Source organism: Triticum urartu, unplaced genomic scaffold (genome assembly GCF_003073215.2).
Source record: "Triticum urartu cultivar G1812 unplaced genomic scaffold, Tu2.1 TuUngrouped_contig_6429, whole genome shotgun sequence".
NCBI classification, from domain to species: domain Eukaryota; kingdom Viridiplantae; phylum Streptophyta; class Magnoliopsida; order Poales; family Poaceae; genus Triticum; species Triticum urartu.
In genome coordinates, this window is record NW_024117191.1 from 4,001 (window position 1) to 15,523 (window position 11,523).

General features: G+C 48.8%; 1 protein-coding gene across 1 annotated transcript; it reads right to left on the reverse strand.

Annotated features, from left to right (window-relative positions):
- Positions 1-268: 268 nt before the first annotated feature.
- On the reverse strand, positions 269-2,506 carry LOC125530600 (BTB/POZ and MATH domain-containing protein 1-like). Its single transcript, XM_048694989.1, has 3 exons — positions 2,376-2,506; positions 1,982-2,306; positions 269-1,670 (listed from the first exon to the last, which is right to left on the reverse strand). The coding sequence occupies exon 3, from the start codon at positions 1,613-1,615 to the stop codon at positions 548-550; it is 1,068 nt and encodes a 355-aa protein (XP_048550946.1). The 5' UTR covers positions 1,616-1,670; positions 1,982-2,306; positions 2,376-2,506; the 3' UTR covers positions 269-547.
- Positions 2,507-11,523: the final 9,017 nt, after the last annotated feature.

The following is an 11,523-nucleotide window of genomic DNA, read 5'->3' on the forward strand; positions in this document are numbered from 1 at the left end:
GCTGCTCGCTGGCACAGTCCCGCTCTCCATTACCTCCCGCCAGTTCCTTGCTGCTGCTCGCGGACTGTGGTGACTCCCCTCCTCCGCCTCCACCTCTCCTCCCCCCTCCCTTCTCCTGACCAACACAGATTGCAAACGGATCCGGGTACAGACCAACACAGACTACTGAAGCCCCAATGAGATGACACAGACAGAGCGAGCAGCGCCAAGATTCGTGCACATCCGACGGCCACAAAAACAACTTAAAGCAAAATTAAAAGCAGAAGTATGAAAATTAGAAAAACTGTAATTTTATTGAAAGACAGGCATAAAGTACGTAGTAGACAAGCATGCCCGGCAAGCTCAAACAGATACTCCCTCCGTTCGGAAATACTTGTCCTAGAAATGGTTGAAAATGAATGTATCTATAACTAAAATAAGTCTAGATACAACCATTTTTATCAGCACATAGTAGACAAGCATGCCCGGCAAGCTCAAACAGATACAATAATACCATGGACCATAAAATATATGCCCCGTTGTTATCCCACACGTAGACCTGAGAAGATCAATCACGACCAGAGGTCCCCTCCGTCGCCGCCACAGCATCAAGAGATGAGTTCCGGGCATAAGTTTTGGTAATGAAATCAGCACACCTCTTCTGGAGCTCCCAGCAGTTGTACTGCTCGGCTAAAGCCAGAGTTGTCGCTGCTGTGTCCACTTTGATGCCATCATAGAGCTTGCTGGCGCAGATGAGCTTGAGCCTGTCCAGCCCATACCTGTCAGCAGCAGCAAGTAGATGTTGAGCAAGAGCCATCACAGATGCCGCCTGCTCATGCGCCTCATCCCGTTGTCCGGATTCTGGCACGGTGTCGGTAATCATGGCCTCTGCACCCTCCTGCTGTTCGAATTCTAGCACAGTGTCGGTGTAGATGAAGTGGAGCAACGCCTTGAATACCACGGCCTCCATGTCCTTAATCTCCACGCATTCCGAGCCCCTCTCAATCATGTCACCAAGGAACGCGGCCTTAAAGACACGGGACCTTACCGCGAGTATGTACTTGTGCGCAGCAAAGGACTCACCGGACACGAGAAATGTGACGTCCGCTCCCATCTGGCTCTGCAGGAGCTCAGCGAAGTGCTGGTGCAGGTTAGAGGTTGGCACTGGCACATGCACTTCTGGTTCTGGTATATCTGGCAGCTCCTTGAGAACTTCAAGGGTGCATTGCACAATGAAAGAATCATCCTTGAGATAACGCGATTTATTCAGCGTATACCATGGCATGAGAAGCATTTGAGATGATTTATCTTGGGGTTTCCTGAATGCTATTGACTGACAAATTTCCTCGGATGGTTCACGAACTCCCTCCGGGTCAACCAAGCAACCACGTATAGTCGTCACCACAGCCACAGCGCACTCGCTGAGAAGGACAACATTGATTGCCACCCAGGAGGGAGCCGATGGCTCACCGCCATGCGGATATACACGGATTTCCCAGTCATGCCCACCGAAATTCCATCTGCGTTTGATGTGTTTGTCCCTGCCCGGCATGTGAAAGCTCTTGCTATACCCGGTGTACTTGAACCGCCGCTCCGAGCGCAAGACATGGGTGAGGTCTGTGCAGGCAATTTCCATGGCCAAGGCTGAACAGGAGAGCAAGTGCTCAGAACTGAAGTCCTTCTTTGCGTTTCTGCGTTGGGAATGATTGCGGATTAGTTTTACTACAATCCAATGTTTTAAATAGCGTTCGGGCTATGCGATTTAGCGGCGGCTCAACCAAAAGCCATAACGAGCGTGCAAATACGGCAATAATCCATCCGTAGACGTAGAAAACAGGCTGCCCTAGCCACTGTGCCACATCAGAGCATTATACGTCTATGGATGAGATCATAACAGTAATTGCACGCTCATGCCAAATTCTAAAACTAGTTTGGCATATTTTTCAAGTTTAAACACTAAAATAAACAACAGCGACAAGTTTAAGCACCACGATAACATTACCTTTATTTAAGAACTTTGCTAGTACAATCTAGACCGCCGGGTCCTCTCTTCCATTTTTGACATAAAAAAAGAGCAATCGACGAGCAAGGCATGCGATCGCCAAAGGAAGCGAAGCACAAGCACAGCTCACCTCGCCACCGGAGCAGAACGCGTCCGCTCGGCCTTGCTTCAGTGCCGCGCCGACGGAGGAGACGACCAGAGGGGAGAGAGGCGGATCAATATGAAAAGATCGGTGCTCCGGCAGAACCCCGACGAGCCCGACCTGCACTGTCTAGTGGAGAGCGTGTCGGATGAGTGGCGTTCCTAGCGTGAGATCAGCTCCGATCTGGGTTTGGACGAGATCAATCAAGCAAGCTAATTAATTAATATAGAGCCAGCTAAACAGAGTGTTTACCGAGTTTTCGTCCAGCTACGCGGAAGAGCAGCGTGAGGAAACCGTGTGGTCCTCACCTATCATCTCTCTCTCTCTCTCTCTCTCTCTCTCTCTGGAAGAAGAGGACGTCTCCTGTTCACAATTAAACTCACGCGCTAGCTTCAAACATACGCTAGCTTCAATCATAGTACTAACCAGCTTTAATGTCTTGTCTACCCAAACTAAGGGCATCTTCAATGTTGACTCATAATGTTAGAGTTGTGTCGAATATTATTGTACAAAGGTAGGTTACAGTTGGACTTGGTTTTGGACTGTGTGTAGACAGGGTAGGAGTTGTGTCCTAATAGGACACTTGTATCCTAGGCCTCTCATATATATCGGGGGTAGACACACAATGTAACATATGCCAACATAATAGCACGGGTACGCGGGGGAGCCGGCGGCGTGTGCCGGCGCCCGGGCGGCCGGGGTGCAGTATTGTAGCGGTGTCATGGGGAGGAGCGCCCGTAGTCATGCCCCAAAGATATAGCCATATCGGTGAACCTCGTTAACAAATCTCGGTGTCGTGCTTGTGTGATTGTTTGGTTCTTAGTAGATCGATGGAGTGTCTCGGATTATTTTAACAAGTGATATCATGAGCAAGGTTTGACAAGGTTGTGATTGTTCGGGATGTAAATCGGTGCATGATTGTGAGATCGGAAGCTATCGCTCGTGATAAATCGAATGAGAAGCTGGTCGGATCGATGCAATGAAGCAAGGGAAACGCATCGGCGGCATTGGAAGCAATCATTCGTGGATTATTGATCTAGAGGAAAAGGCTAGAGAAATCACGGAACGGTTCGGTTTGATCTGTGTTACGTCCGGCGATCGGGAGCAATGAAACTCGGAAAGATTGAAGTTGACGAGAAGCACAGGATTCGACGGGAACTCGGAAGCGTGCTGGCGATAAGATGCAATCAGAGGAGAAGCCCGCTTGCAGACGCTAGGCGCGTGGCTCAGATGGCAGGCAGTGCGAGTGCGCCACCCAGACGCGGCAAGGGCGTGGTCCATCGGGGCGAGCAAGCAGCCGGCGTGGGATCTTCGGTGCAGACTCGAATCAGGCGGCGGCGGCGGCGTACGCGGAACAGCGTCTGGAGGTCGTAGCAGCACGAGGCGAGGGCTGACGTGGCCCAAGGTGCACGAGGCAGGCGGCCCAATGGCTCTGCGTGGCTGGCTGGGCCTGCTGAGGCGAGGCGTGCAAGATGTGGCTTTACACGAGATTTGTTTGTGAAAAAAAAAGCACGTGCATGGAGGCTAGAAGAAAATTAATCAGCGAAGGAAGCTAGTATACAATGGGTAGTTTTGCATCTGGTGGCAGTTACGTTGGCTGAAAAAAGCAACATCAAGCATTGGGATTGTGCCAAGAGAAGCACCACCCCGTGAGGACCAAATGAAATTTTCATGGTTGGATTTTACGGTAGGAGGAGTAACTTAGTTGGCATAGCAGTGATGTTTGAAGGTGTTGCAGAAGTCAGGACAGCTAAGATAGAACTATCATGTATTGGATGGAAATTCACGGAAGATAATTTGGGAGTCTGGAGCGTGTCGTGCGTGATCATGCATACACAGGGCGTCAAACAATTCATGGAGATGTGCGGGCGGACACAGCGCAGGGTGGAGCATGGTTGCAGTTGGATAATTTCGGTTGGGTCGGACTGGACTGTCTGACGGATCGACGGGGATGTCGGTCAAAGTAGAAGACGGCGCTGATTTCAGCAACGACGACATAGGAGCGTGATGCTGATGGTGGCCGGCTTCTGGGGCGCGGAAACACGTGGTGCATGCCTAAGGGCTTGTGCGGCTTCGACAGACTATGACGCGGGGTTGATTCAAGATGGTGCACACATGAGAGAGCTTGAAGTCGACAAGGCGCAGGGTAGCGGGGCGCAGCTACATGGAGTCATGTTGAAGGTGGAGCTGGAGTCTGACGGAGGACTTCACTCTGTGCTGATGGAGGGGCTATGGCGTAAATGCATGAAGAGTCGAAGCCTATTTCAGCGGGATAGCAAGAGACACGTGGATCGGATTGGGTACCAATGGTCTGATGGAGACGTGATACTCGGCATCGGTCGGTGATGATCGATGGTTCTCTACAGTGGGGGTTGAGTGATGTGGGTTCGCGACCTTGGGAGACTCGACCAGGACAGCAGAGGCTCGACGCGGTGATAGCGACGAGGTGTGCGGTAAGTACGGGACACAGCGACAGGCCAATGCACTGGTGGTCAGACATGTGGTCAGACAAAGTTTGCAAGGGTGCTGAAGCAGTGTTGACGAGTACCAGATTCAAGTTGGTGACTGGGTCTATCGGTGCTAGTTGATGGACAAGAGTTGACCGTGGAGAATCTGAGAAAGTGGCGGAAAATCCAAAATTGTCTAAAGCTGAGAGAGTACATGGTCGTATATTCTGTGGTGTTCAGTGCACATGGCAAAGTGCGGATGACAAGGCAGAAGGAGGCGGAGTGCTATAGCGGTGGGACATGTCAGAGACTATCCGGAAGAAGCGTGAGACAACTGTGAATTTGACTCAGGGTGATACAGGGCGACGGTGAAATTCCTTCAAGTTTTAGACAAGCAGTACAGAAAGAGCAGTGATGTTGAGTTCACGTAACTCTCATATGTGGTGTCCAATATGTGAGTTGTTCATTTTTCACGCAGACAATGGTTGGTGTGTGATGTCGTTGAACGGATACTCCGGAAGTTCGAAGCACAAGGTAGAGTAATGAGGAACTTAATTTTACTCGAGTGTTGACTGTGAAGAAAACGAGAAGGGACTACAATTGCAAATGGAGTCACATGGAGTCTGGGAGTAGCAGCGGTGCTCATGACGTATCTCAAGTCCAATATACATGGAGGTTCGACGCACGGACGAATTCAAGGTGGTGGAGAATATTCGCCAAGATGGAGTTTGTTAGAGTTGTGTCGAATATTATTGTACAAGGTAGGTTACAGTTGGACTTGGTTTTGGACTGTGTGTAGACAGGGTAGGAGTTGTGCCCTAATAGGACACTTGTATCCTAGGCCTCTCATATATATCGGGGGTAGACACACGATGTAACATATGGCAACATAATAGCACGGGTACGCGGGGGAGCCGGCGGCGTGTGCCGGCGCCCGGGCGGCCGGGGTGCGGTATTGTAGCGATGTCATGGAGAGGAGCGCCGTAGTCATGCCTTGGGGATGTAGCCATATCGATGAATCTCATTAACAAATTTCGGTGTCGTGCTTGTGTAATTGTTTGATCCTCGGTAGATCGATGAAGTGCCTCGGATTATTCTAACACATAAGGCCATAAATTTGCTTCCGCATTTGTCCATGGACAAAAGATCAGTTCGGAAACACAAATACGGAAGCCGGCAATTCAACGCTATTCGCATACAATTCAAACACTGGTCTAAATATACCAGATGTAATTCCTGTAAACGGCTGACCTTCGTATAAACTAAACAAAATTCATTACATTTCAAACATTTTTCATTAAAAAAAGCGGCCAGACCAAAGCGGCGTGCAACTTCCAATTCCTTTGTATTCCGCATTGATGACCACGTCCTCCATCTGCAATCTGCATGAACGCCAACATGGTTCAAGACCTGTGAAGGTGAAGTGAATGTGCCGTCTCCGACGAGAAAGCATAGGACATGGCAGACGGAGACCGACCCACTTGAGACACCAGGAAGCGTAGGACATGGGACACGGACCGACCCACATGAGACACCAGGCACTACCGCCTACTATGCCTTTGCTCATCCCCAAACAAGTCTGTGACCTATCTGTCGTCGTTGCTGGTGGATGTGAGCTTGATGATGGACGTGGACGGTCCGTCACTGTCCACCTGCCACATGCGCCCTTAAAATTTGGATGGCCGCACATAGGACGCGCAGCTGGTGGTGTTCTTGTCCTCGGCCGCCAGCGCATGTGCGTGTGTTGCCGAGTCTGTGTCCGGCTGCGCCGCCGCTTCATTACGAGTGGCACGTTGAGCATGCGCAGCCACGTAGACGACCCACTGCTTTGTAAAGAAGTTCGGGTTCGCAGTGACCATGGCGGCCACGGCCTCCTCGCTTGCGCGCTCGTAGTAGATTTGACCCTCCGCCAACCGATATTGCTGGAAGAAGAAGAGATTGTACTACTGCTCCACCTATGCCTGCAAGAACACCGACATAGTAGACGGTGCAGGCTGCTCCTCCTCCGCCATGGCGGCATCAAAGTGCGTGCATACGCCTACGCCTGCTCCATGGTCAATCTAGAATGCACATGCATCGGTCTCGATGTCAAAACCAGCAGAGCTCGGGGTAAGGGGTCCCGAGCTGTGGATCCCAGACAGATGGTAACATGAACAAGGGAGACGATATTTACCCAGGTTCGTGCCCTCTTTAATGGAGATAAAACCCTACATCCTGCTCTTGTTTATATTGATGAAGATGTACCGAGTACAAGCTTGATCTATCTCGAGATCGTAAGTTATGTTTTAACCCTAGGACTAGGTAAATGTAATTGTGATTCAGCCCCCTCTACGGGCTAAACCCTCTGTCTTATCTTATATACACGTCAGGTAGAACATCTAAGGTTATATAGTCGGTATCCAACGGGATCACATGGAGGCGGTAAAAGATGTCTGCGAGGGTCTTTAAAGCATCTCCAACAGCCGCGTTATATAAGCGCCGCGTTGAAAAATTGGTGCTTTTTTGCGCGCGCTACCGCTCCGGGCGCTCCAGCGAAGGCGCAAAAACCGTGCGCGCAGCATATCCAGTTCAACGCGTGGGCTGAAACGCCATCGCGCGCCGCTTATTTGCTGCGTCCGCTCCCGCGCGCTGAACTCTCGAGCGCTCGCTCGTAACTCCCCCTACCCCGTCCAGCTGCTGGCGCCGCCGCCGCCCGGCCACCCCATTTCTTCCGGGGACCGTTCTGGCGCTTCCCCGGCCTATCGCCGTGCCGCCGCGACTTCCCCCGTCTCCCTCTAGTCACCACCGCCCGTGGCGCGTGGCAGTCCTCCGACGAACAGCGCCCAGCCGCTCACTGCCGCTCGGCGCCCGCAAGATGTTCGACAAAACGCCCGCAAGGTATGTATTGCTTCAACTTCACATTTTTACATGAATTTGGTGCATATTGTTTGTAGTTTTTATAGTTTAGTTTAAATTGAACATTGTAGATGAGTTCGTCGTATGATTCTTCCGAAAAAGAATTTGATGTGGAAGAGGAGGAGGATCTTGCAATGATCCTAGCTATGCACATCAATAGAAAACCAAAGCGCATGATGAGTTCATCGTATGATTATTCCGTTTTGTTGCCTCCTATTATGCCATTCGACGTCCTGAAGCGCATGATGATCTTCAAAAGGATCTCATTAAGGAGTGGTGGGCTTGAAATGGCCGACAAACAGCATCATGATTTGTGCGTTTGATGTTGTATTGTTGAATTATTTGTTGGATTGAAAGATAAACAATTTGTTTGAGTTGTAATAACGAAATTAAACTATTTATTGTTGATTTATTTTTGTTTGTGTTTGATCTTCTTGCATGTGTTTGAAGCGCATATGTTGTTTGTGCAAGAGTGCGCGCGTTGCATTTTAGCGTGCCTGATGGAGCAACACGCGCACGCTAAATTTATCGCGGCCGCTGGAGCCAGCGCTCCTCGCCACGCCAAAGCAGGCGATCGGAGCGCCGCAAACTGATTTTTTAGCGTGCCGCGCGCTGTATTTTAACGCGCTTGCTGGAGCAACACGAGTGCGCTAAATTTATTGCGGCCGTTGGAGCCAGCGCTCCTCGCCGGGCCAAAGCAGGCGAGACGCTGCAAACTGATTTTTAACGCGCCACGCGTTGGACGGTCATTGAAGATGCTCTTACCAGCATTGGTGAGTTGACTTGTCAACGTCCTCCTCCCCACGACCACGGTCGAATCCTCCCTACAACGCCGCTCGCCGGAGCCCCGCCACCTGTAGCCTGCCCGTCTCCGTTCGTCCACCTCTGTCCTCTCTGCGAGAGGCCGGGCCACCGCACGCAGCGCAGCAGTCGCGACGCGTTCTCGGTTCTCCCTGCACGCACGCTTTCGCCTAGCTAGTGGGAGGCGGTGTGAGTGAGACGGCGTCGTGTTCGTGGCAGAAAAGTGGTCGGGAGCTCGTGGAAGTGCCTCACGCGGTCAGCCGGGGGTCTGGCGACGGCGTTTGGTTTCGATCGGCGATGGATGCCCGCGTGGAGCTGTCCAGATGGCAGTGCCTCCTCCTTGCCATTTAATGGATGTCCTGCCCTTTGATCGATTGCTCAGTCATGGGTTCGTGTGGACTGTGGAGTGGTCTCCGCCGGCCGATATTCAGGATTATCTCTCTCTGTGGACTGGCCTCTTCCAGCCGCAGGCCAGGCGTTTGTGGAAATTCCGCAGGAGGAGAATCTGTGCTCCTGATTGTGCCAGGATAATATCTACGTTTCTGTTAGATATTCTTAGGGTGTAGGAAGTAGTCTTGGACTGTTGGTGGTGTTGAAATGCCATGCCAAATTGTTTTAGTTTCTGAAAAGTCATTTTCTTGTAGTATAGTACCTACTTTCAGAAAAATCAGAGTCCAGTCACCACCTCAACAGTTTGGATGTGGCCATCCTATCAGGGGAGGTTCCTTGTACAACTTCTCAACCACATAGTTAATCATGAAGTCTGAAGACTATGACTCGCTGCTCAGAGAAGTTCTAAGGTATGGGAGCTGGTTACTGAGTGGCTGTTTTCAACACACTCCGGTCTTCTTCGTCAACAAACCGAGAGAAGATGATGCTCTGGAATGGCATGAGTCAGGTGACTAACATAGCGCAGCTTGCCGGGGTGGACGCGTATGGGCTCATCACGATGATCGTGGAAGCTGCAAAGACAGTCAGAAGGAACCGAGAAACCTGCCAGCTGCTGGCGCGGCTTGTGAAGATGATTGGAGACCTTCTCCAGCAGCTCGAGAGCACGCAGCTGATGCAGCATACGGAGACGAGGAACCCAGTTGAGTAGCTGGAGGAGACGCTCCGGCATACGTACATGCTCATCAGATCCTGTCAGGACGGCAGCTACCTGTACAGCTGCTTTATGAGTGGGAAGCAAGCTGACCAGCTCCATCCGGTGCAGAATGAGATCGCCTTCTACCTCCAGCTTATCCCACTCGTTGGCTTTGTCGATACCACTCGGACCTGGGCATTGCTTCTGCATAGAGCTCACCCTCTCGGTACAGATTCTTCTCACTTTTCTGGAAGTGAATGGTACGGCTCTTATGCGCATGACTTTGCCCGCGCAGATTTAGTTAGTTATGAACACTTTCAAATTAAATATAATCTTAAAGAACTCAGTTCTCAAGATCATGCTGCATCTGAACTCAAGAGATGCTAATGAAATCTTCTATCTATCTGTTATATCATAAAATAAAAATACGGGACAAAATTAGGAAAATAGGCTACAAAATCCCACATTAATCAGAAAGAGTGAAGTGTATCGTAGGTCCCTAAACTATTTCAAGGATGTCATGTAGGTCCTCAAACTGTAAAAATAGGCATCCGGGTCCTCGAAGTGCAGTAAGTGTGTTATTTAGATCCAAAATCTGTCCGGCCATTAATATTAAAAGAAAAAAATGTGTTCAAAAATGACAAATTTAAATATATGTTCACGAACAACAAAAAATGTTCGTAAACGGTAAATTTAAAAATATTTTCGCAAACCACAAATATTGTTTATGAAAATGATGTTCGCGACTTTAAAAAAAATGTTCGCAGACAATGAATTTGAAGAAATGTTCACGAATGATGAATTTGGAAAAAAATGTTCGTGACTTTAAAAAGGTGTTTGCGAACGATAAATTTTAAAAGAAAAGGAAATATCTTCGCAAACAACAAATATTGTTTGCGAAAGATAAATTTGAAAATATATTTGTGAACCGCAAAATATGTTCGTGAATTTGGAAGAAATGTTCACGAGCGATGAATTCGAAAAAAATCCGCACAAATTTAATAAAATTTCATCCATGTTTTAAAACATTTAGTGATTTCTAAAAAATTGAATTAAAAATGTTAATGAATTTAAAAAAATGAGGTTAAAAGAAAATTTTCATGAATTTGGAAATACGCTTATGTACTTACAAAATGTTCATTAATTTAAATTTTCATGATTTCAAAAAATGTTCGCGAATAGTGAAAATATGTTCATGACTTTAAAAATATGTTTGTGAACCACAAATATTTGTGGTCCATGAACATATTTACAATTTAACTTTCGCGAACACTTTTTCCAAATTCACAAACATTTTTTGAAACCATGAATTTGAATTTATTTGGAGTGTAGTGCATTTATTGTTCCTTGATATTTAATTGAATTTATTTGCATACTTCGGTCACCGGCCGTTATCTTGTGGGACCCCCTGTCCAACGTGTCACGGGTCAATGGCGCCGGCTGCCCGGTCAGGCGGGGTCGGTACATTTTGGATCTAGATGACACACTAACAGCACTTTGAGGACTTGGATATCAATTTTCATAGTTTGAAGACCTACATAACAACCTTGAAATAGTTCAGACACCTACAATGCACTTCACTCGATATTTGATATTTTTATAGGATGCACTTCACTCGATAAACTATAAACCTATAGCCATTAGAGTGGATTCGTGTAAAAATAATTTACCCACCATTGTCATTGTAATGGAAATAACGTTTCCCTTCCGCACGTCTTATTTTTTTTTTCCTTTTTACTAATTATTGTTATCCTTAAGCCACTCCATCAAAAAGATCCTTAAACCAAAACCGATTGATATTAATAATAGGACGATGCTGTACAACGCATGCGCGCTATGGGTCATATCTAGCGGCCGGTCTTTTTAGGAAAGTTCCAACGTATGGGGCCACCTCTCTGCTGAAAAAGGTAATTCCATCCATCCCCGTGTTGCCATGTCCCGCCAAAAAAAGGCCCCCTTCCACCGCACGTGATTCCCCAGTAGCCCAACCAAGAAAACCCTAAGAGCATCTTCAGTCGCGCCTCCAGAACGGCCTCCTCGGGCGGTTTATTCGCGCCGACGCCGAAAAATGGCCCAGTCGCGCCCCCAGGACGCCGAATTCCGCCGGCTCGGCCCGTTTTTGCGCCCGGCGCTCGCAGGACGAACCACGCACAACGGGGGGCGCGCGCGGCGT

Excerpts from the sequence above, each read along its gene's own strand:
- LOC125530600 (XM_048694989.1), bottom strand. The coding sequence starts at position 1,615 with ATGGAAATTGCCTGCACAGACCTCACCCATGTCTTGCGCTCGGAGCGG.